The sequence below is a fragment of the Malaclemys terrapin genome, chromosome 25, assembly GCF_027887155.1.
Source record: "Malaclemys terrapin pileata isolate rMalTer1 chromosome 25, rMalTer1.hap1, whole genome shotgun sequence".
Lineage (NCBI taxonomy): Eukaryota > Metazoa > Chordata > Testudines > Emydidae > Malaclemys > Malaclemys terrapin.
In genome coordinates this window covers 6,759,485-6,785,034 of record NC_071529.1, presented here as the reverse complement: position 1 = coordinate 6,785,034, position 25,550 = coordinate 6,759,485, and the positions used below count along the sequence as shown (strand labels likewise).

Sequence of the window (25,550 nt, the reverse complement as noted above, 5' to 3'; positions counted from 1 at the left end):
TCAGACCTGGCCGAGCCAGACTCACTCACTGCACGCAGGAGGAGAGGCTGCTGCATGGCAGGGGGAACCCGGCCCTAGAGGGGAGCAGACCCCCCCAAGAGCCGTGCCACCTGCCCTATGCCCCTGGCACCCAGCGACTGATGTATTCATCTCAAGACAGCAGGTCTGATCTCAAAGGGCCAGACTCAAGTCTGGCATAAGGGAGCATAACATGCCCCAGGAGCCGAGCTGGACTGCCGAGGGGAGGGTGGAAAAGCTGGCTGCACCCTGCCCTGGGGTGATGGTGTAGGGCTGGCTACACTGCCTCGGTAGTGACCCCCCTTGCACTGGGGGGAATCATCTCCCATCGCTGCTTGGCACCTGGTTGAGCTCTGGGCAAGTGAGGTACAATCTATTCCTTCCTGTGCATCCGTGACAGAACTCGCGTCCAATCAGCCACTCCTGTGAGGTTTTTAAGGCCCGGCTTGACAAAACCCTGGCTGGGATGATTTAGTTGGGGATTGGTCCTGCTTTGAGCAGGGGGCTGGACTAGATGACCTCCTGAGGTCTCTTCCAACCCTAATCTTCTGTGATTCTATGAAACTCACTCAAGCCCCCGGGGCTGGCCCAGTGTATCAGACTGGAACGTAGCCAGCAATTCGGTTGACATCCTACCGAGGGCCTCATTTATTCCTTTATTCCTGGGGTTGCTGAAGGAGAAGGAAAAGACCCAGCTTGACTCTCAGATCCCAATGGGTGTCTGTAGGAAAAGCATCTTTCTGATCGTAAATGTGGCCCATGTGATGTGGAATCCCCGAGTTGCCCCAATCTTGCAGTCTCACAAGGGCAGAATTACATGCACTTATAAACCCTTTCTCCTCATGGAGTCATTTCAATATGGTAAAATTTTTTGGGGGGAAGGGGGGTTATGGTTTTTCATCAAAAAACCTCAAAAATAACAATGTCAGTTTTATTTAAAAAAAGCCATTTTTTTGCTGGAAAAAAAAGCGTTGATGAAAAAAACGTCAATCCCGCTCTAATTCTGACAGAGTCTTTCATGACTTCCATGATTTCCACAGGACCCCGCCTCGTTCCACAAGCAGGCTGGACGGCACGCGGGGAAGGGGCACCTCAGTCACGTGGTGTTGTTTCTGGTCCTTGCTCAGCTGACTGCCCCTTGTAACCAGGAGATGTGAAGGAGTGAGACATTTAGCACCTTCAAAGCATTTTATTAGCAAGACATTCGGGGGGCAACTTCAGTGTCAGATCTGGACTTTGTTCCGGGAGAGGGGAGAAGTGGGGGGAGATGGAGATGAGATGGAGAGCTGGAGGGGAAGGGTTACAAGACAGAGGGGTGGAGCAAGGGGCGAAAGAAAGAAAAAGAAGGAAGAGAAAGGTGAGTGAGCGTCTGTGAGTCCCGGAGGCAATCAATCCATTGCCTGGCAGCTTCCCTGTTTTCTGCTCCATTAATGAGGTCATGGGGGGAGCTGCAGACAGGGCCAAGCAAAACTGACACAGATTAAAAATGGTCTGGCTACCTAAAGGGCTGGGAAATGAGAAGCCAGGCCCAATTATCCAGAGGAATAGAGGGGAGGCCAGTTGATACTGGTGATTAAAAATGCTGGGTATTATTACTGATCGGTGAGAAGGGAGGAGTAGCCACAGGGGCTTTTCCCCTTGTGCCAACACGTCCCAAGACCCACCTGCCCCAGAGCAAAGCCAAGTCCCAACGTGTCTCACTCCTTCACATCTCCTGTTCACCAGGGTCAGTCAGCTGAGCAAGGACCAGAAACACCACGTGACTGAGGTGCCCAGGTTGGCCTCTCCAACACCTTGCGCCGAATCCCATCTGGCGAGTCCCGGTGCATTTCCTCGCCAAGCGCACTCAGGCCTTGAGAAGCCAGGGCTGGTCTGGCGCGTGCTGTTTGAGCTGCTTTAGCAAAGACGCGGTGGAACGGATGCTCCCTTTGTGACAATTTTAAAGGCGGAAAAGGAACTTCCCAGGCATGGGGAATATTCTGGCCTCCCTACAGGCTCAATCCATTCAAACAGTATCTCCCTGGCTTGTCACTGCAACCCCTCTGGGACGGGGCATCCTCTGCTTGGCACAGGCCTATACCTCCGGGCAGTGTTTCACTCCACCACCTTCGATGTACTAGTGCAGGCGCAGGATTTACAGCGCCCCCCCAGTTTTACTGCCCCTTCTCCGAAGGTGGGGGGAGCAGAGGTGTCTCCTCCCAGAGAACTCCCTTTTGTCAGCCCTACTAGCCTCTCTCCCTTCTGCTCCTTCCCCCGACATGGCCTCCCTATGCTCTTCTCTCCAGCCTCCTTGTTAATGGGCTCATTTACTTCCCCACCCCAATCAGATCTGATCGCCTCAATCAGCCCAGGCCGCTGGACTGCGACCAGGGTGCTGGCTCACCTGCTGATTCCCAGCACTCTGCCCCGGGGCCCCTCCACTGGCTCGCCCTTCACTGCATCCAACACAAACCGCTCGTCTTCGCTCTCATGGCCTATCCCCGCCTCGGCTCTCGTTCGCTACCCAGACGCTGACGCCCCACTCTGTTCGGCCAGCAACGCCAGCCTCCGGCGCCCGTTCATGACATTTTCTGACAAGCACCTTCGTGCCCCTCATGCTCCCCATAAACGTCAGCAAAACCACCTCGTCCTCCTCCTCAAAACGCCCCTTTGCTGTGAGCCTGAAGAAAACCTAGACGCCGGTTAGGCAGCTGGTGTGCTGATACCGTCTGCTGCCTGTTTTACCGACCGGGATTGTCTTGTATTCCCCTGGCTGTCACAGTCACCCATTGTCGCTCAACGTTATCCTTAGATTGTAGCTCTTTGGGGCAGACCCTGTCATTTGGGTCATAGAATCATAGAATATCAGGGTTGGAAGGGACCTCAGGAGGTCATCTAGTCCAACTCCCTGCTCAAAGCAGGACCAATTCCCAACTAAATCAGTGCCTAGCCCAATGCTGCCCTGATCCATGCCTCGGGCCTGGAAATGCTACAAGAATACAAGGAATAGATAATGTTATTAATCTGGGCAAGCCACTTTGCCATGGAATTCAGGATAGTGCCCATCTGGGATGGTTGGCAGATGTCCATTGCAGACAGTGAGCTGTCTACACGGTACAGCTGACCTGATTCAGACCCAAGAAGGCGTTTGGCAGCTAGGAGAAGAGGGGAGCAGTGACAACCCTGCGGGGGGGGGGAAGTTTTGGAATTTGGGGGAGGCAGGAATGGGAGGGACAGACCCAGGGTTACAAGTGGGAGGGTGGTTTCCGGATGGGAGAGGAATCAAGCAGGGAGTGCCTCCTCCCAGCAGGGTGCAAAGGTGGGGTTGGAAGTTGGGGTGTAGGATAGCTTGGGGGTGCAGAAAGGGGATCAATTTTCAGTGTGATTTCCAGTTATTATTTATATGGTGGGAGCACCTGGAGGATCAGGGTGCAAGATGCTATACAAACAGAAAATGCCCAACGTGCTTAAAGAGTTTAAGGGAGCAAGGGAGTCAGATTTTGCAGGGTGGTGGGGTTAGTAGCTGGGTTGGGATCGTATGGTTTGACGGGGGCCTTGTCTAGTTAGCTGCTCAACTGCACTGGATGGGACGTCCAGTGCTGAGCCGGGCAGCTACGTCACGTTCTAACCCGTCCTTCCTGCCCAAAGCAATGCTGGCCGGCTAGTTCCATCCCTGCACTGCTCCTTCTTTATCCCTCGCTCTCCCCGCTCACGTCACCCTGTCAGGGGGCCGCCAGCCAATCACAGTACAACGGCTGTCGCGGTACCCGCAGGCTTTCCTCAGGGCGCCCCACAGAAGCATCTGAGTGTCAGACGCCCCAACTGGCTGGCTCTGGCACACTGCTCGGCGGGGTGAAACACTGAGGGGCATTTCGGGGGTTGTGGTTATTTCCAAGGAGACCTCAATCTGCTGAGGCAGACGCTCTCCTAAGAAACGTTCCCCCTTCACCATTCCCATGGGCAGGGATGCTTCCCCTGGCTGAAGAGGCCTGAGCAGCTTAGGAGAATGTGGCCACCACAGTCAGGACAAGAGTGAAGGTATCATCAAGGGAGCAAGAACATCTGCTCTTACCAGGAGCACCAGGATCATGGGGCCTTGGTAGATGTAATCGGTATAGACTCCTGCTTGCTTCCCGAACCAGCACCTGCAAGTCAAGCGAACGGGGCGGTCAGCATCAGGGCCATGAATCTAGGCACAACTTTTCGGAAGAGCCCCTCCTAAGGCCTTGTCTACATGGGAAATTGTATCGGTGTAAGGTAGGGTGTGAATTTAAAGCACAATAACTAGTCGGGTATAACTCCCCATGTGGAGACTCTTAATCCGGAATAGAGGCTTGTCTACACCTGGAGTTATTCTGGAATAGCTATGACTGATCAGCGCCATGTGTGGTAGGCTTCTTCTAGAATAAAATGACCTTGCTCTGGTTTAGTTTAATTTAACTAAAGAGGAATCAGGCACTCTTATTCTGGAAGGAGGGGGCGTACACGTGGAATTAGTCAGGAAGAGCAAAGGCATTTTAAATTCACACTTTACCCTAATCTGAATTCAATTTCGAGTGTAGGCAAGCTTTAAGAGGGCCTTTTGCTGGGTTAGTTTATGTTGCTTTGGAAGTAGTCTACACTAGGGCGGGGGGTAGACCTAAGATACGCAACTTCAGCTATGGGAATAGTGTAGCTAAAGTCAGAGTATCTTAGGTTGATTTACCTGGCCATGAGGATGGCCGCTCCCCCGTCAACTTCGCTTCCGCCTCTCGCCGCGGTGGAGTTCCGGAGTCAACAGCAGAGCGATCGGGGATTGATTTTATTGCGTCTACACTAGACGCGATAAATCGATCCCCGATAGATCGATCACTACCCGCCGATCCGGCGGGTAGTGTAGATGTGCCCTAATCTAAACTGAAGCGACCCTGTTCTCCAGGAATTACAGCATCCACACAGGCAGTTATAAGGGCATAACCAAAGCGGTATAAGTATACAAGTCTAACATTCCATGTGGACAAGTCCTGAGACTTGTCCACATGGAATGTTAGACTTGTATACTTATACCCGGGTTTTGCCACCCTTTAAGTGCATCTCAACCGGTGCATCTCCTAGGGGAGCGGGAAAGGTCTTAGAGTCACAAGGCAAAACCGCGGCTGACAAACAAGGCAAGTTGTCAGGCGCCGAAATGGGCTAATTTTAACGCCACCGTTCACAGGACGAACACGTCACGTTCCAGCTAAGTCCTCCCTTAGCAGGTCTCTGTGAAAACGGCACAGGCGGAGGCAGCATATAACTCTGCTGGAAAATTAAATCTCAGATCCATTTAGCAAACACTTTGTAGGATCCCAGGCTCAGTCATCCTCACTTATCACTTCAAGGGGAAAGGCCAGCGGCAGCGAGGCACTGAGCGGGACTTGGGCTCGAGCACCAAACCAAGGAAGACTCTGGTCTGTCTTTCCCCATCTTTTGCACGTAGCCGGCCTTCCGCACACTCTTTAGGGTGGGAACATATCCACCTCTTTGTTTGTACCGCAGCCATCCTGAGCAGTGCGTCTAGATCAATATTTTCCCGATGCTCATAGACGTAGTAGAAATCAGGCTTACTTCTCATTGTCATAGTACAGCTTTCCCAGGGCCCAGGCAATAATGATTGGAAAAGGGATACCTGCGAGGAAAGAAACATATCGCTCTGAGTGGCAGTAGTACAGAGGAAGGTCCTGGGAAGATCTACTCCAAATTTCTGACCAGGATTCTGGGGGCATTCACGAGACGCCACCCCCAAAGCGCTAGCTCTGGCTCTGGAAGATGGTTTCTGATGAAATTTGCAAATTCAAAAGCTGGACATTGGGACAAATGCAGGCGATGTTTTCATGAACTTTCCCCCTCCGCCTCCTTGTTTTTTCAACCCAATATCGGGCTGGCTTGGAAGTGTGATTGGCAAAATGAAAATGAGGTGAACATTTTAAAACAAAGACAACACGACTGGGGAAAGGAGTGCCGACAGAGTCCGGTCAGCCAGAATTTACTGGTGACTCATGCGGATACATTTTAGTCAGTAGCCTTCTCCTTTTTAAGATTAAAGATTTTGTATCTTGTGAAAGTTATTTCTTTTATAAAAGTCCATCTTATGTATGAGGGACACTAATAATAATCTTAATAAAGGAATGTGCTCAACAAACACTCTTTAGGCACATTGACATGATTTTAAAAAGAGGGGTCCAACTGAACGTTGATGGGACTTTTGTGCTTGTCTGCTCTGCACGGATCCCCTGCATGAGTGCTGACGTCCACCCCTGGAGTCTGCCCGGATCCCCGCATGCAGCGCTGACGTCCACCCCTGCTGTCTGCACGGAACCCCGCATGCAGCGCTGACGTCCACGCTGCTGTCTGCCCGGATCCCCGCATGCAGCGCTGACGTCCACCCCTGGTGTCTGCACGGATCCCCGCATGCAGCGCTGACGTCCACCCCTGGTGTCTGCACGGATCCCCGCATGCAGCGCTGACGTCCACCCTGCTGTCTGCACGGATCCCCGCATGCAGCACTGACGTCCACCTCTGCTGTCTGCACGGATCCCCGCATGCAGTGCTGACGTCCACCCTGGTGTCTGCACGGATCCCCCGCATGCAGCGCTGACGTCCACCCTGCTGTCTGCCCGGATCCCCGCATGCAGCGCTGACGTCCACCCCTGGTGTCTGCCCGGATCCCCGCATGCAGCGCTGACGTCCACCCCTGGTGTCTGCACGGATCCCCGCATGCAGCGCTGACGTCCACCCCTGGTGTCTGCACGGATCCCCGCATGCAGCGCTGACGTCCACCCTGCTGTCTGCACGGATCCCCGCATGCAGCGCTGACGTCCACCTCTGCTGTCTGCACGGATCCCCGCATGCAGTGCTGACGTCCACCCTGGTGTCTGCACGGATCCCCCGCATGCAGCACTGACGTCCACCCCTGCTGTCTGCATGGATCCCCGCATGCAGCGCTGGGGCCCACCCCTGGCGTCTGCACGGATCCCCGCAAGCAGCGCTGACGTCCACCCCTGGTGTCTGCACGGATCCTCGCATGCAGCGCTGACGTCCACCCCTGGTGTCTGCACGGATCCCCGCATGCAGCGCTGACGTCCACCCCTGCTGTCTGCCCGGATCCCCGCATGCAGCGCTGACGTCCACCCCTGCTGTCTGCCCGGATCCCTGCATGCAGCGCTGACGTCCACCCCTGGTGTCTGCCCGGATCCCCGCATGCAGCGCTGACGTCCACCCCTGGTGTCTGCCCGGATCCCCGCATGCAGCGCTGGTGCCCACCCCTGCTGTCTGCCCGGATCCCCGCATGCAGCGCTGACGTCCACCCCTGGTGTCTGCACGGATCCCCGCATGCAGCGCTGGTGCCCACCCTTGGGACTTACACCAGCCGATGCAGATGAACATCCACTTGCGGAGCTTGTCGGTGGAGTAGGTGAGCACAATGGCCGTGTGGAGGTAGCAGCCCTCGCCGAACATCCAGAAGAAGTTGGTGACGTGGAAGTAATTGTAGGTGGCTGTGACCAGGCGGCACCAGGCCTGCCATGGTGGGGAGGGACACAAAGGAAGCAGGAGAGGATGTGTGTTAGGAGCAGACCATGAAGCCATAAAACGATCAGCCCAGCCATTTCAGAGTTTCTTCTTCCCGCTGGGCTGCTTGATTCATCTGGTGCTGAACGCAGACAGCACACTTCCTACAGGCGCTCAAAGGTAGGAAGCCCCAGCAGCTCCATATTACCGAGGGGAAACTGAGGCACACAGAGAAAGTGACTTGCCTAAGGAGACCCAGTGGGTCAGTGGCAGAGAACCCAACTCTCTTGACTCTACTTTAGTTCTTATCTAGTCCCCGTTATTGTAGCATCAAAGCATCTCACAATTGTTCATATAGTTATCCTCACAACACTCCCTGTGAAGCAGGACGCTGCTATTAACCCTCTGCAGCACATGGGAAACTGAGGCACAAACTAACCCAAGCGCTCAGTGGCTTAACACAGATTTGAACAAAGGTCACCTAAGTCCCAGGGTAGTCCCCTAACTGCACCATCCCTGCGCCTCTCGGCTCGCTCCATGGCCTTCCACATACAGTAAATTAACGCAAGGTGCGACCTGCTTGCATCGTGATACCCACCCCCAGGGCTGACTGCGCCTGGTGCAGCTCACACAGGTGATTCCCTGCTGAGAGGCCCCAGGCACGGGCATGTTCCAGGGGTGGCCTGGGCATGGACTTGGCTTCTTCTCCTCTGCTATGGTTTCATGCCCCCCTTTCCCCTCCCCTCACAGAGACCATGTAACCCCCCCATCTCCTGCCAATCACCACCCACAATGCCAGGCTGGAGCCAGGCTGACCTGCAAGCGAGGGCTGCTGGGAGAGGGTTAGAAGGGGCCGGTCCTGCTGGACACATCCCAGCCCTGGGTGCGAACTTCGGCAGTGGGTGTGGTTCAGGAGCGAGGTGCAGCAGCAGAGCAGAGGGCGGGGGAGTTTGCCCAGCACCTACCCGCGTTCTCAGCTCTTTGCCGGCTGTGAAGAATCCGGCGCTGCCACGAGAAGCAAAGCACTGGAGAGCCCCTGGAGCTGGTGATATTTACCCCTTGGCCTACACCCCTGGGGGACCCCGCTGGGAGCCCAGGCAGGGCAGCCGGAAGGGTTTGAACCCAAGGAGCTGCACATCCGTCTGCAGAAAACTAGCCAGGTCTGTGGGGGTGGGGGGCAGGGTGGAGGAGCCCTGGGGGCTCTGGTGCCTCAGTTGGAAGCAGCAGGGGCGGGGGGGGGTCAGTAGCCCTTGGTCTAGGCTATAGACTAACTCTGGCACCCCCGTCATCCTCCCCAGGCAAAGCTCAGGGGTGCATGTCTCCTCCCCTCTGCACTACCTTGCCGAGGTTCCGATGACCCCGGGGGGGCCTCGGGGCCGGGAGGTCCGAGCGCCAGGTTAATCGCGTCCCCGGAGGCAGGCTGCTCCGGGCGATGAACTCACACATGCAACCACACAACAGACACAGGCCGGGGCCCCGAGGGGTGGTGATGGGCTCCCCCGTCCCCGACAGCTGTGCTGAGGCTGCGGCGGCTGCAGGGCCCCTGGTGAGACATCAGGGCTCAGAGATAACGGGGCTGAGAATCCCCTCAATGGGGCCCCAGCAGACCCAGCGGGGCCCGCTTCTCCCCGTGGGTCCTGCTGCGCCCCAGCGCTCTGCCCTCGACACTGGGGGAGCCCACATCACCGGGGACCAGCCTGCACTGGCCTGAGCTGCCTGCCTGCTGGGAGCCAGGCACAGCACCGGTCACTGCTACGAGCGGGGCGATGCCCATGCTGGCACCACCTGCCCCTTTGGTTAGTGCCACTCTAGCCGCAGCAGCAGCGACTTGTCACTGTGACAGCTCTCGGCTGCAGGGCCCACCGCCCACCCCGGCTGGGCAGCACCTCGCCCACTGGGCCAGGCAACACGTGCCACATGGGGGCAGCACCACCCAGTGCTACGACTTAGCACACTGGGTATCACATACCACCCTGGGCGGGGCCCGGCACGCTGGGTGTGCAACATGGCACCCAAGGCAGTGCCCAGTATCCTGGGCGTGCAACATGGCACCCAAGGCAGTGCCCAGTATCCTGGGCGTGCAACATGGCACCCAAGGCAGTGCCCAGTATCCTGGGTGTGCAACGTGGCACTCAAGGCAGTGCCCAGTATCCTGGGTGTGCAATGTGGCACTCAAGGCAGTGCCCAACATGCTGGGTGTGCAACATTACACCCAAGGCAGTGCCCGAGATGCCCAGACATGGAACGTTGGACCCTGGGCAGTGCCTGGCGCCCTCAGGATATGTTCCCACTGCACCTCGGGTGTGTGACTGGACTGCAGCCCGGGTGGCCAGACCAGCGCTAGCTTTAATCTAGCGAACGTGTCTAAAAATAGCAGCCAAGCTGCGGTGGCCAGAGGCTTCAGTGCCCCCCGGGACCATGTGACTCGCTCGTGCTGCTGCCGCGTCACTGCGATTGTTACGTGGGCTGGGCAATGCCCGGCAGGCTGGGCGTGTAGCAGCCCACCCTGGCCGCCACTGGACTCACCACATTGCTCGCCTGCACGGCCGGGTTCATGGTGAGTTGCACCACGAACCAGGTGGCATTTCGTAGGATGAAGGCTGTGATCAGGTTCCAGTGGATGATGTTCCGCAGGCACCTGATGCTCCTGTGCGCACAAGAAGGGATGGGAAGGGGCTGTTAGGACACCTTTGCCGTTCGGAGTCAAAGCAGTACCGTCCTCTGCCCTGTCTAATCTTTCCCCCGCCTCCCTGATGTCCACCGGCGGAGCTGGCCAATCAGTGCCAAGTGTGATGGGGGAGCTGGAGCTGAGACCCACCTAACTCATTGCAACCCTAAGAGCACCCCTCGGCCAGGGGGCAAGGGGCTCACTGGTATCAGATGATGAGTTTCAGCTGGCCTGCCCAGTTCAGTGAACCCCAACACACCAGGGGTTATACTCTGTATCTAAAAGGGTGACACACCCCGTCACAGGTCTAGATCTCACCTCAAACATGGTGACACTCATCTCAACCGTCTACTAGGTGGGAGCAGCTCTTCGTCCCCACTGAACTGGGCTGCAGGCAAACTGGTGACCTACAAGGGACTTAAGGGGGTCCCAGAGCCCAGGCTCTAGCCCAAGCCCGAATGTCTACGCCACAATTTCACAGCCCCACAGACCGAGTCCTGCGAGCCCGAATCAGCTGACCCGGGCCAGCCGCGAGTGTTTAATTGTTGTGTAGAGGGACCCTAAGTCCCTGTAGAGAGGGGACTTAGTGGTGCCTCTCCACAGTGCTGTGTGTGTGTGCGTGTGTGTGTGAGAGAGAGAGCCAGGACATGCCGGCCAAATCTCCTGAGCAAATCCCTCTGGCTCTGTGTCTGCAAGGCCCCTGTTTGTGTGCCTCTGAGTGAGTGTGTGTGTTTGTGTGAGCCAGGATAATATGCCAGCCAAGTCCCCTTAGTAAACCCGCCTGGCTCTTTGTTGGTGCTGGCGGTTGTTTCTGTGGGATGGAGGCCTGTCTCCTTTCCTCTCCACACCCAACTCATTTCACACAGGCAGCCGAGCCACCAACACTTTCAGTCACTACCAGCCCGGGGCCTTAGTCTCTCACTGCAGGGACAAGTAACGCCCATTGGCTTGAATCAGGCTGTGTTTGCTGGCCTGGCTCTGAAGAGTAAAAGCTCCTGTACTCAGGTCCCTGAGCTGTCCTGCCCCGTGCAGCACAGACCGTCTCCCGAGCCGAGACCAGCATCGCAGCCCGGCCCAGCGCCGGTCAGAATCCCATGAACATTTTGCAATTTTGAAAAACTTTCCCATCTTGAATTGGGACAAAAAGTCAAAAATTCCAAATTTTCCACCAACTGAAATACTAAAATTCTAATTTTTTTTTTACAATGAGCTTAAATTTTGTAATGAAAAGTCATTTTCAACCTGGAACTTTTCATTTAGAAAATGTCGTAACGGGACGTTTTGACAAATTGGAATATTTTTTTTTTTAAAAAGTTTTGAAATGGGAACTTTGTCAAATCAGACTCTTTCCCACTAACAGTTTTGGTTTGAATGAATCAGAATTTTCCAACAAAAATTGTTTTGTTGAAAAATTACAAGGAGTCTGGTGGCACCTTTAAGACTAACAGATTTATTTGGGCATAAGCTTTTGTGGGTAAAAACCTCACTTCTTCAGATGCATAGAGTGAAAGTTACAGATGCAGGCATTATATACTGACACATGGAGAGCAGAGAGTTACTTCGCAAGTGGAGAACCAGTGTTGACAGGGACAATTCAATCAGGGTGGTGTGTAGTACTCACTAGCAACTACACACCGCACCACAGAAACACCAACCCGGGAACCAATCCCTGTAGCAAACCTCGTTGCCTACTCTGTCCCCATATCTACTCTGGCGACACCAACAGAGGACCCAATCACATCAGTCACACCATCAAGGGCTCATTCACCTGCACATCTACTAATATTATATATGCCATCATGTACCAGAAATGCCCCTCTGCCATGTACATTGGCCAAACCGGACAGTCCCTCCGCAAAAGAATAAATGGACACAAATTGGACATCAGGAATGGTAACATACAAAAGCCAGTAAGTGAACACTTCAATCTCCCTGGTCATTCTATTACAGATCTAAAAGTCACTATCATTGAACAAAAAAACTTCAGAAACAGACTTCAAAGAGAAACAGCAGAACTAAAATGCATTTGCAAATTTAACACCATTAATCTGGGCTTGAATAGGGACTGGGAGTGGCTGGCTCATTACAGAAGCAGCTTTTCCACTCCTGGAATTGACACCTCCTCATCTGTTAGTGGGAGTGGACTACATCCACCCTGATTGAATTGGCCCTGTCAACACTGGTTCTCCACTTGCGAAGTAACTCCCTTCTCTCCATGTGTCAGTATATAATGCCTGCATCTGTAACTTTCACTCCATGCATCTGAAGAAGTGAGGTTTTTACCCACGAAAGCTTATGCCCAAATAAATCTGTTAGTCTTTAAGGTGCCACCAGACTCCTTGTTGTTTTTGTAGATACAGACTAACACAGCTACCCCCTGATACTTGTTAAAAAATTGTCCACCAACTCGACTGAGCGGAAAAAGACACAAACAGTTAATCTTTCAGGCAAAGAGGTAGTAATCCGTTCCCCAAGCTCTCCGATTTATAGGTCTGTGGGGAGTGTTGGGGAATATGGACAATATGGAAAATGCAAGCAGGGGCTCAAAACAGTGCTTCCTAGAACTGCTCGGAAATTTCTTGTCTAAACTGTTTTTGTGTCAGAAAATCGGATTTTTAATTAAACAACTGTTTTTGTGAAAAATGCCTGCTTTCCTTGGAAATTTTGTTTTGAAAAACAAAATGCGCCCAATCAAAATATTTCAGCCAAAACTTGAAATATTTCAGTTTTGATTTACTGCCGCAATGCCTCATGGGAGCTGTAGTTCAGGTGCCTAATATCCCCATTGTCCTCCATGGGCCAGGCTCCCCGGCTGCTCTACATCTTCCATGATGCACCTTGGGATGGACTCCCATAATGCACCACCCTTCCTCCCCAAGACTGTGGTTCATCATGGGAGATGTAGTCCAATTAGAGAGCCTGGCCTATAGAAGAGAATGGAAGCATGAAGGACCAGAACTACAATGCCCATGAGGCATTTCCAAATCAAAATATTGAGGGTTTTGGCCGAAATTTGTTGTTATTCAAATTTCTGCTGAAATACTGAAATTTTCCTTGGAAAATGTAGATGGAGACAAAAATGTTTCTGACCAAGTCTAGTTCTTCCATCTCAATCCCAGTGAGCTGCACAAGAGTACCTATCTCTGGCTGCTTACTGGCGGGAGAAAGGAGGAGGAGGAGAATAAAGAACTCGAACACCCGCCATGGGCTTCTTGGGTCTCTTACCTCAAGCGCATGAAAAGGACAAAGGCAAGGAGTAGGGCCCCTAGCGAGACGCAGTGTCCCAGGTAGTTTATGATGACAGCAATGTGGTAATGCAGTTTGCTCTTCCTCTGAGAGAGAAAAGACACAACAACGGTGGATAAGCTGGAAGTTCGTGGCTGCCGAGGGTCACTGCTTTGTAAAGTGCTTCGGGACCTACTGACAAAAGAGCTCACAATTGTTATTGTTGTCCCTGCCCTGAGGAGCTTACCGTCTCTGTAGACAAGACAGACATAGGGCAGGAGGAAGGAATATAGTAACACGTGAGCAGAGTGACGGCTTGCAAACGCCATGCTAGATTCCCGCTGTGTTTTTCGTAGCTTTTCTAACCACTCTATCCTACTGACTCTCTCCATCTGGCTCTGGGGGGTTGGGTTCCCCAAGCCTCTTTTAATCCATGTTGCTGCCCTTCTTTAGATTCCAGTCAACTGCTCGACATCTTTTTTATAGTGCAGGGCCCACAGGTACCTGCAGCTGCCTCCTTCCTGGCCTGGAGGAGCCCGGGGCGGAGGAGCACAATGAATCCACAGGGGGCGCTGTTGGCCATGAAAGCCCTGTAAGGAGATGAGGCAGCCGATACCGAATGTGCACGAGCCTGCACTCGATAACATCTCAGCCCTGCTGCGGGAGTCTCGTTTTAAAATCTCTTTGTATTAAATCTTTAAGAAAGTGGCAAAAAAGGAAAATACAAGATCTCGGCACAGACCTCACGGAGCCAATCACCAGGATATCTCAAGACAAAAATTCACGGGCCTTGATTTGCATCGACATTAAGGCTCTGACAGTGTGGAAGATATCTAAGTAAGCGTAGATGGAATTCACTCCCACTTGCAGGCCCTTTTATGCAGCACAAGCTGTCCTTGATATCAATGAAAATCAGGCCTGACATTTTTTAAAAGCTCCTTCCCTGTTTCATGTCTAACACCCTCAAGCATTAAAATGGAAAGGCCGGTCAAGCTTTTCAAAGGTGTCTAGTGATTTGGGGTCCTTGAACGTGGGATGCTTCGCAGGAGGCACTTGCCCAGGACCTGATTTCCAGAGTATGGGTGGATCAGCAAGTTCTGAACATCCAGCCTCTAGCTGGTGTCTCAGCTTGAGAACCCGAAGTCTGGGGCACCCCTTGTATCTCAGGCCACTTTTGAAAATCTGGGCTAGAATCTCAATGTACAGGGGAAGGATGGTCCGAAGAACGTAAGAGCTGCCACGCTGGGTCACATCATGGTCCATCTTGCCCAGTATCCTGTCTCTGTGGCCAGTAGCAGAGCTTCAGGGAGAGTGCATAGAACAGGACAATTTGGAGTGATCCACCCCGTCTTCCTCTCTCGGCTTCTGGCAGTCGGAGGTTATGGCGTGCCCCGAGCATGGGGTTGCACCCTGACCATCTTCGCTAATAGCCACTGATGGACCTATCCTCCGTGAACTTGTCTAGCTCTTTTTTGAACCCAGAGCTTTTATAATTAAGGCCTGGGAGGGTGGGGGGCAAGAGGGTGGTCACATTTTCAAAGGCACCGAAGGCCTAGATTCTCAAAAGTATTTAGGTGCCTAACTGCTATGGATCTGGCCCTAAGTGACCTAGGAGCACAAATCCTGTTTTCCAAAGAGACTTAGGCACTTGGGAGCCTGAGCTGCACTGACAAAGGGGCTGGAGTCCCTTGAGGTGAGACAAGGAGCCCAGAGAGGCCTGATGCCTGGTTAGCCGCTGACTGGTTCTGACCCGGTCTGGCAGGTTGCAGAGCAGGTGGCTCATACACACACCTTTGTCTAGGGTCACTTGCGTTAGGGGTTGGATTGTTTCAGACTGCCCCATAGTTACCATTCGGGTTCTCCTGAAATGGCAGAGGGAAGCCTTCGGCCGTGAGCAGGGAGGGGAACTGAGCCAGAATGTCATGGGGGAGGGGGGAAATCGAAGACTTTCCCCTCTCCGCTCTGTAGGCAGCTATGCTCCCGAAGTCTTCAAGGCTGGATGGGTCGGCAAAGGCTGGGACGTTTGAGAGCTGGGCCTCGTCTGTCCAGAGCGCTGAGCGCTCCGCAGAGTCAGCAGGCCGAACTGTGGGCTGCAAGGCACCATGCATGGCTCTGCCGGTGCTGGGCCCAAGAAGGTGAAGGCAGCTAATGTCTGATACAACCACGTTGCGCCTCCAGCAGCCCCGCTTGGTGGAGAGGCCTGGGTGAAAATCCCAGAGGTCTCTGATGTAATTAGAATTGAGCAAAGGTGCCTGGAAATTTGATACATCCAATATCTCAACTGATTCCTTTTCCCTCCCACCCTTGAGGGGTGGTGGTGGGTTTCGGCCAGAGCAGTGCGGGCTCAGGAGAAGACATGCGTGCCAATTAAACTAATTCTTTGCCCCTACTGTCAGGCACTCATCCAACCTGAGAATCAGCAATTAACTTGGTGAGAAAACCCTTCCCGGCAAGTGATAGCAGAATAGAATCGTAGGATTGGAAAGGACCTCGAGAGGTCATCTAGTCCCGTCCCCTGCACTCACGGCAAGACCAAGTATTATCTAGACCATCCCTGACAGGTGTTTGTCTAACCTGCTCTTAAAAATCTCCAATGATGGAGATTCCACAACCTCCCTAGGCAATTTATTCCAGTGCTTAACCACCCTGACAGTTAGGAAGTTTTTCCTAATGTCCAACCTAATCTTCCCTTGCTGCAATTTAAGCCCATTGCTTCTTGTCCTAGCCTCAGAGGTTAACGAGAACACTTTTGCTCCCTCCTCCTTGTAACAACCTTTGATGTACTTGAAAACTGCTATCATGTCCCCTCTCAGTCTTCTCTTCTCCAGACTAAACAAACCCAATTTTTTCAATCTTCCCTCATAGGTCATGTTTTCTAGACCTGTAATCATTTTTGTTGCTCTTCTCTGGACTTTCTCCAATTCATCCCCAACCTTCCTGAAATGTGGTGCCCAGAACTGGACACAATACTCCAGCTGAGGCATAATCAGCGCGGAGTAGAGCAGAAGAATTACTTCTCGAGTCTTGCTTACAACACTCCTGCTAATACATCCCAGAAGGATGTTTGCTTTTTTTTGCAACAGCGTTACACGGTTGACTCATATTTAGCTTGTGATCCACTATGACCCCCCAAATCCCTTTCTGCAGTACTCCTTCCTAGGCATCTTAAATACCAGGAGGCTTTATCGGCTGCAATTAATCAGTCTTTGCCCTCCCTTCCTCCCTGTTCTGAGGGGCCCATGATGAATCCATTGGGGTCCTGCAAGACCCTCCCATTTCTCATTCCCCCACATCCCCTGCTACACATGTCCCTGCCATCACCTTTCTTCAGTGGCCCGTGGGCATGCAGCGAGGAGAGGAAGCTCCTGGAGCTCCTTTGCACCATGGATTCCATTTTAGGTGAGGGCCAACGAAGCAGAAGGAACGAGATGAGATCTGTGATCATTAGAGGGCGCTTTCATCTAGCAAGCGATGGCAGAGCCAGAGCCAGCGACTGGATGCTGGAATCCATCGCGTTCAGACTGAAACTTAGAGGCACGTTCTTAACGTGGCCAATGGAACAGCTGGCTCAGGGGCGTGGTGCCGTCTCCCTCATTTGGAGTCTTTACCCTGAGATTAGATGCCTCTTTCTAGCTCCACCAGATGCTAAGGGCTGGCTGCAGGAAGTACGGGGTGGGTTCTATGGCCCGTGTTATGCAGAGGGTCAGATTAGATGACGGCAATGATCCCTTCTGGCTTTAAACCCTAGAGAAGGGATCTCCCTCCCAGCTGTCCTGGCCTCTAGCAGGGCCGCCCCGGAGGGGAGGGAGGGCAAGTGGGGCAATTTGCCCCGGGCCCCGCAGCGGCCCCCACAAGAATATCAGAGGCTCGCCCCCACCTCCGTCTTCCCCCGGCCCCTCAGCGTGCCGCATCCAGGAACGGCCCTGGACAGCGCTGCAGCGGCGTCACTCCAGCGGGGCCTGAGTTCCTCCTGCTCAGAGCTGCCTGGTAAGGGGGTGGGGCTCCGAGCTCCGGGCCGATCAGTGGGAGCTCACGCCCCGCTGGAGCCATGCCGCTGCAGCGCTGTCCAGGGCCGCTCCTGGATGCGGCACGCTGAGGATCCCGGAGTGAGGGGAGGCGGGAGTAAGCAGCATGGTAAGCCTCGCTGAGCCGGACCCCCCCCCCCCGACCCCCCCCACAGCCCTGATCCCCAGCTCCTCTGAGCCAGGCAGCCCCCAACCCCATTTCCTGCAGCCCTGACTCCCAGCCCAGCCCCTCTGAGCCGGACACCCCTCTGCCCCCCCACAGCCCTGATCCCCAGCTCCTCTGAGCCAGGCACCCCCCGACCCCATCCCCCACAGCCCTGACTCCCAGCTCCAAGCCCAGCCCCTCTGAGCCGGACACCCCTCTGCCCCCCCACAGCCCTGACCCCCAGCTCCGAGCCCAGCCCCTCTGAGTCGGGCTCCCCCCGACCCCATCCCCCCACAGCCCTGACCCCCAGCTCTAAGCACAGCCCCTCTGAGCTGGGCACCCCCTGACCCCATCCCCCCACAGCCCTGACCCCCAGCTCTGAGCCCAGCCCCTGTGAGCCGGGCACCCCCCAACCCAGAGCCCAGCTCCCCACCCAGCCCTGGGCAACAGCAGCGCCACACCCAGGCAGCGACAGCCCATTGGCACCAACCATCACCCAGCGACAGTCCACTATGTAATTGTAAATGTATATATACCATTAAAGCATTTAATGTTTTTAAATAATGTATTTTGTGTATTATCAAATTACTAAAAAATAATTTTTGAATGTATTTCACTGGTTATTTTTTACATTTCCAAATACATGTTACTAGAGTATTGCAACTTTTTTTTATGGAAGGGGCCCCCGAAATTGCTTTGCCCCAGGCCCCCTGAATCCTCTGGGCGGCCCTGGCCTCTAGAGGCTTATGACATGGCTCTCCATTCCCCCACAGTTGTGATGGGCCAGGAAGGGCAACACACTGTGGAGAGGCAGCCATCTGGGCTGCCTACTTCAGACGAGGGACGATTTTGGCCCCGGTTGCAGTCTAGCCTTGGGAGCAAAGCCACCCTGGCTCCTTTCCACTTGGAATCTCAGCCGGTGGATTTATGAACGGTGCCGCTGCATGGGCAGATACAAGACGCTGATCTATTTTGTTCTTTGCGACTTTCCCTCCCTCCAGTGAATTGATAGTGCTCGAGCGGGCCTAGTGCGTAAGGCACTAAGTGCTGCCCAGGGTTCAGAGCCGCTTGCACATCCCATTCAACCTTTGGCATCTTTGCTGAGACTCTCCACAGGGGACTCCACTCATGCCACCTGACAGTGGCTTGTGTTGTGTTACCGAGACGTGTCCAGGAAGAATCGAACTGAGACCCGACAAACTCATTCCGCGACTGGCTACCAGCTGGTAAGGACTGTCACTAGTTTACATCAGTTACCGAGAAATTAGTACAGCCCTAAATGGTTCCTAAAATATCATGTACTTCTTGAGCCAGGAAGCAACATTATCCCCAACCCCTGGCCAGATTTCTGCAGAGACCAGTGACATTCAGATCTCAGCAGTTCAGGAGCAAATGAGCGATCAACATTACCCAAAAGAGCCACAGTAGTGAAATTAATTATTTCATTTACTCTCTCTCTCTCCCCCCCCATACATCACCTCCCATCTATCTATCTATCTATCTATCTATCTATCTATCTATCTATCTATCTATCTATCTATCTATCCCCATACATCCCCTCCCATCTATCTATCTATCTATCTATCTATCTATCTATCTATCTATCTATCCCCATACATCCCCTCCTATCTATCTATCTATCTATCTATCTATCTATCTATCTATCTATCTATCTATCTCACAGCAAAATGATTGACCAAGTATTACTATTTTATCCACTACGATTGGTTAATAACATAGCAAAAGCATCCTGATTGGTTAATTACTTAGGTTAATAATTCAATCACACAGTGTCTTAATATGTGCTGCAAAGAGCCGCGGGAGACACATTACAGAGCCACTTGCAGCTTCAATCTGAGTCACGCTGGCCTAGACAATGGTTCCTAGGGTGCTTTATTTGAAGGGATGCCCTGGATTTGTTACGTACTGTCCTGCTATCAAGTCAATAGAGGGGACGCTCTGTCCTGCATTTCAGTGATAATTGTGCTGTGAATCATGCCCTGTGCGGCCAATGGATTATTTCATGCCACGTGTAAAACCCCCTGGACTGGGATACACTTTGTTCTATGCTGGTCATGCAGCTTGTCCTTTACTCCCTAGGTGGTCACCCTAAAAGCTCCTGGTGCATCGAGATGGCTGCTTGTGAACACGGATGGCTCACGATGCACACGGTGTGTAACCCACGCTCACTCATTGTGGCACTCTGTCACCTTATAGCGGTGCCTGGGTCACTTATAGAGAAGTCAAAGACCCTGCTGTGGGCCTGGCTAACAACATCCGGTCAGGGAGCAAAGGTCTGTGCGTTATGATCCAGCGGCCTTAGGTTTGATTCCCCGCTGATGTTGCCTCATCCTTACACGTGCTACTCCTCTCCCTAAAGACGCCCATCCACCGAAGCTCATTACTGTCAAACCCTAAAACTTCTTGAAGACACATGCTTCCTTTTAAAACTTGATTTCCTCTTCCTCCTTCCAACCCCCCGGAACAAACACGACCTGGTTCAAATGGTCCATGGGCACGTACCTCCTTGTCGAGAATCTCCTGGCACTGGGAATAATTGACGCGGGCTGCCCAGCTCCCATTCGTGAGGCATTCTCTGTACCCGTTGTCTGGAAGAAAGAGACACAAACACAGGGAACAGTTAATAGCACAGGATGCAGGGCGCTGGGCACAAACCTTTTTAAAAAAGAGATTTGCAAGTTGCTATGGCGAGCTTTGCAGGTTGCTATGGTGCCCGGCCAACTGGATCTTTTTTCTGGAATACTGACTCATGGACTTGATTATTATTATTTCAACATGGAAACCCAGTTGCCACTTAGTAAATGCCATGTTTGTTCTTTCAAAAACTTTCTTTGCAAACAAGGATGAAAGCAGGAGCCAAGGAGGAAAGAAAGAAAAGCAAATCTAGAGCAAAGGGCCGGCGGTAATTTTCCCTTCGTACTGGCTGTTTGCCCGTACGATCATTCCCTGTCTGTTTTAACGCTATCTCGGTGATAATGTGAAGCTGGCACCTTATTTCCTGCAATAGCAACTGCCTTAGCATATCGGCAAATTTCATTTTCACGGGGATGACTCTAGGCACCACGAGCTGAGAAGACAGCTCCCGTGGCAAGCCCAAAGCAGTATCCTATTAGCGTTAGCACCAGAGGAATGACAGAGCGAGGGGGACATTGCAGGTCTATTATTAGCAAACAGGCCTTTGTGCCCTATCAGAGAAATCGGACGCAGAGATTACAAGGCCGGAAGGGACCTGTCATAGGCCCAGGCCCCGAGCTGTGCCTCAGTTTCCCCTGTGGCTATATAAACCAGTCTGAGTCAGACTTTACCTTCAATAACCCCTTGTTCACGGCAGACGTTAATCACCGATAACCAACGAACTAGAATAAAGAAATAGCCCAAAGCTTCAGTTTTCTCCTCACCGGAGATGCCTTTTTCTTCTTGCCACCTCTCATCAGGACATTGCCAGCAGCTCCCCTTGCCCCCCAGACTCAGCCGCTTCATCACCAATCACACGGGGGCCCAGTCTCTTGTTCTGCTTTTCCCCCTGCTGGAGAGCGAACTGCTTCGGACAGGCCTGGGTTTCAGAGCCCAGAATACCAGACATGCCGGTATGTCCAGGAGTGGCGTGGCTTGCCCCCACCTGCGTGACCCCGCCTCCGCTGGCATGCCCTCGCGAGCATGGGGCAGGTGAGGCCATGCTGCACGGAGGACTCTATTTCGAAGAGCGCACCGCGCTGCCCAGCATGATCTCAAACGCGTGTGCACAAGGTCACGCCGGTGGAGGCGGAGCGGCGCGCTTTTGCCAATGGCGTCCTCCATGTGGGATACCAGAGAAAACCTCACGTCTGGTTTTTGTCTCAGCCCCTTGGTGCTAGTGCTAACCCCAGTGCGGTGCCAGGAGGCGCTGGGCAGCAGGCAGTGGAGTGGGTAGAGCAGTAGGGGGTGATCTCCCCTCCGCGACAGTGCTGGCCCCAATGCCTGAGTGCCGCAGCAGGGGGCACCCTCTCTTGAATGAAACAGGAAGCTGATACCTTTCCCACGCTGGGCTGTGGTTAGCTTCCTCCTGCTGGCCACCCTCCACCTCCGCAGTGCCACCTTTGCGGTGGGATGAAGACACAAACCCTTTGCCATTTGGTGTGAACGCACACAGAACACCTTGGTACCCTGTGGCACCCCCCCGCCCAGCAGTGCAGCACTTCAATAGCCCAGTCATGAGTATGGCATCAATGTGCCCATAGCTAAACCTGTCCTTTCATCCCCTTCTGGAGGCCTCTGGTCGCTAGATGTGATCACGCGCCATTTGTTTCTCATGCACACTTCACACACAGCATCAAATGGGAGGGCTAGATTAGTGATGAGAGCTCTGTGAATGTGATTTAGAGACCACACATTACAGTGCCAGCCGGGGAGAATTCACAGGGACACAGACAGCCCTTGGATTGTTTGTTAAATAAAACAAACAAAACCCCCTCCCCTCGGGTTATTGATGGTGTAATGATTTCACAGCAACTTCCTGCACACCACCTCCCCTCGGATCAATTTATGCCCTCAAATGCCATAGAGCTGCGACAGGCAGCGCTGATCCCAAACCCAAGCCCGAGGCTAATTTATCACACTCACTATTTGTGTTGCCTCTCTGGTCAATATATGGCCACTTGCAGGGCCAGCTCCAGCTTTTTTGCCGCCCCAAAGCAGCGGGGAAAAAAAAAAAAAAGATAAAGCCCCGATCGGCGGCAGCTCAGCCGCGCCGCTTCATTCTTCAGCGGCAATTCGGCGGCGGGTCCTTTGCTCCAAGAGGGACTGAGGGACCTGCCGCTGAATTGCCGCCGAAGACCCTGGACGTGCCGCCCCTTCCCCTTGGCCGCCCCAAGCACCTGCTTCCTTTGCTGGTGCCTGGAGCCGGCCCTGGCAACTAGGGCTGTCAAATAATTCAAAAATATAATCGCCGTTCGTCACGAGATTAAACAAAAAGAACCGTGCTTCGTCGCCGTTTTCATTGCACTGTTTAACCCTAATGGAACACTCATTTAAATGTATGCTAAGTATTTGTGGGTGTTTCTCTACATTTGCAACTACATTGAAAGTGAAAGTGCAACTTACAAATGTCGAAGCAGGAAGGGGCATAGGAATGTTTAGCACATCTGGCACGGAAATACCTTGCAACGTCGGCGACAAAAGTGCCATGCGGACGCCTGTTCTCGCTTTCAGGTGACATTGTAAATAAGAAGCGGGCAGCAGTATCTCCCGTAAAGGTAAACAAACTTGTTTGCCTGAGCGATTGGCTGAACAAGAAGTAGGACAAGTGTAGGCTCGAAAGTTTGATATTGTTTCGTTTTTGAGTGCAGTTATGTAGCCAAAAAAAAATCAACATTTGTAAGTTGCACTTTCACGAGAAAGAGATTGCACTACGGTACTTGTATGAGGTGAACAGAAAAATACTATTTCTTTGGTTTATCTTTTGACAGTGCAAACATTTGTAATCTAAAATAATATCATAAAGTGAACACTGTACACTTTGTATTCCGGGTTGTAATTGAAATCAATATCTTTGAAAATGTCCAAAAGCATTTATAATAAATGTAAATTGGGATCCTCTTATTGTTTAGCGGTGCGATTACAACTGCCATTAATCACGACTGTTTTTTAAAATCTAGTTCATTTGCTTTGCGTTAATCGCGTGCCTTTAACTGCAATTAATTGACAGCCCTAACGGCAACATTTCTCCACAAAGGCCGCCAGTGCTAATGGACGATGGTGGAGTGGGTTTGTTCACTGCATAATTCAACACAGGAGTGGAAGTCAGTCCAGCAGAGGTCTAGGACTGTAATAAGCAGGTACCGTCGATCAGAGTTGTATTGGCAGAATTGCACGGGGATCCCAGGACTGGAATAGCAGGGAGTACTGCAAGTTGGGGGTGAGGCTCTTTGCCAGCTCTGTGTGTGTGTGTGGGGATGTGTGTGTGTGTGTGTGAGGGATGCTGTACTGGTATAATTGTCAGAAGCCAGTGCAATGTTACTGTGTGTTTCACAGCCCACTGGGTTAATAGTTAATGCGACATTTTGCAAGACTGGGACCAGTCTACACCTAAAACAGCCTCTCAACGCCTAAAGCCCTGAGCTTAGGGTGACCAGATGTCCTGATTTTATAGGGACAGTCCCGATATTTGGAGCTTTTTCTTATATAGGCTCCTATTACACCCCCCCCCCCCGTCCCGATTTTTCACACTTGCTGTCTGGTCACCCAACCTGTGCTCCACGAGGAATCCAAACTGGATGCAAAATCTGGAGAGAACCCATGAAACTGGATTGGACTCAGGACATGACCAACACTGAAGTAGATTGGTGCGAGGTACAGAGAATTCTTTCCTATGTGCCTGGCTGGTGTGTCTTGCTCACATGCTCAGGGTCACACTGATCACTAGAGGGGGTCGGTAAAAAATTTCCCAGCGGGCACAGATTGGCACCTAATCAATTCCCTGCCAATGCAGGGGCCTCGGGCATGGGTGGAACCTTGGTCTCTGCCTGCGGCACACAGCCATTTAGTCTCATGAGGACTTCAATGCTTGAGTCTAATCAAAGTCATTGTGCTCAATACGGGGTAACTGGTGAAATGTACAGACCTGCGCTATGCAGGTCAGACTAGGAGAGGTAAAGGTTTGTGGGATGCTTGGAAGGTGTCTGTACCATATTGTGAATTCTAAAAGTCCCACAAAACAGCTAAACAAACAAAAAGTGGGGCTGGGTGGGTCAGGGGGTTTCAAACAACACTGCAAATTTGGAGCCACCTTGAGCTTCCTGGTTGTCACTACACTGCACAAGATGGCTACTCAGAGCTTAGTGGTAAGAGTGGCCTAGGGACTCAGCCTGTCCCGCTTTCAACGCTCAGGTCCCCCGACACTGAGCTGTAGGAGAATCTTCATTTGCTAGTAGCAGTGTTGGGCCTAGGACACACAGTTGAGTAGCTCTGATTCTACCCGGTAGATTGCAGTGGTGTGAGCGTGTGTGCGCACACACACACACACACAGAGCCAATTCACAGGCCCATAAAAGGATTCAAGGCGAAGTGACTTGCCCAAAATCACACAGAGGGGAGTGGCACTTAGGTCTCCGGATGCCCACTAACCGAACCAGGTCAATAGCTGTGAGTGCAAAGCGCTGGCAGATGGGCACATTAATTCCGAGAGTGCCAGGTGCCAGGATGTGGCGAAGGACAAAGCGGCGGAGGAGCTATTGTGTGGGAAGGCTGCTGAGCGGGAGAGAGCGGAAGCGAGTACGTGAATGTAAGCACCAGCTGTCAGATTCCTCGTCACGCTGATTGCACCCACTGAGGAGCTAGAAGATGCCTGGGCCCCGGGTCCTGCTATCGGCTTCAACAAGGCAAAACAAAGGGCTGCTCACGCTGGAAGCTCTTTGGGGCAGGAGCTGTCTTTTTATTCTGTTTGTACAGCGCCTAGCACAATGGGATCGTGATCCATGATGAGAGCTGCTAGCCGCTACTGCTAATAATAAACATCCAACACACAATGCCGAGGTTAGGGCAGTATTGCTGCGGCGAGAAAGGAATTGGGGGGGAAGCTTCCATTTGAATAAAACCACAGTGATTCCCTGTGAAGGAAGGATGGGCCAGTGGTTAAGGGGATAGCTTATGACTTGGGAGTCCTGGGCTCCGTCCCCTCCTCTGCCACCGACATCTTGTGTCACCTTGGGCAAGTCACATAGGATAAATCTACACAGCGCACGGCAGCCAGCCTCCTAGGCTGGCCTGGCAGACCGGGCCTGGTGGGGGTTGTGCCAGTGTTGTAAAAATGGCCATGTAGCTGCTGAATCCAGGTTCTGAAGCCCATCCCCTCTCCAGGCTTCAGCACCCAAGCTGCAGGATAGCTCAGTGGTTTGAGCATTGGCCTGCTACACCCAGGGTTGTGAGTTCAATCCTTCAGGAGGCCATTTAGCAATCTGGGGCAAAA

The 25,550-nt window shown here is 52.7% G+C and overlaps 1 protein-coding gene across 1 annotated transcript in view; it reads right to left on the bottom strand.

The window, feature by feature from the left end:
* Nucleotides 1-25,550, bottom strand: part of CRHR1 (corticotropin releasing hormone receptor 1) — a 99,446-nt gene that overhangs the window by 13,642 nt on the left and 60,254 nt on the right. The window contains exons 4-9 of the mRNA XM_054014455.1: nt 20,111-20,196; nt 13,418-13,524; nt 10,051-10,171; nt 7,380-7,533; nt 5,584-5,644; nt 4,070-4,142 (exon numbers count right to left, since the gene is read on the bottom strand). Coding sequence (XP_053870430.1) covers nt 4,070-4,142; nt 5,584-5,644; nt 7,380-7,533; nt 10,051-10,171; nt 13,418-13,524; nt 20,111-20,196 — 602 coding nt within the window. The remainder of the gene's footprint in view (nt 1-4,069; nt 4,143-5,583; nt 5,645-7,379; nt 7,534-10,050; nt 10,172-13,417; nt 13,525-20,110; nt 20,197-25,550) is intronic.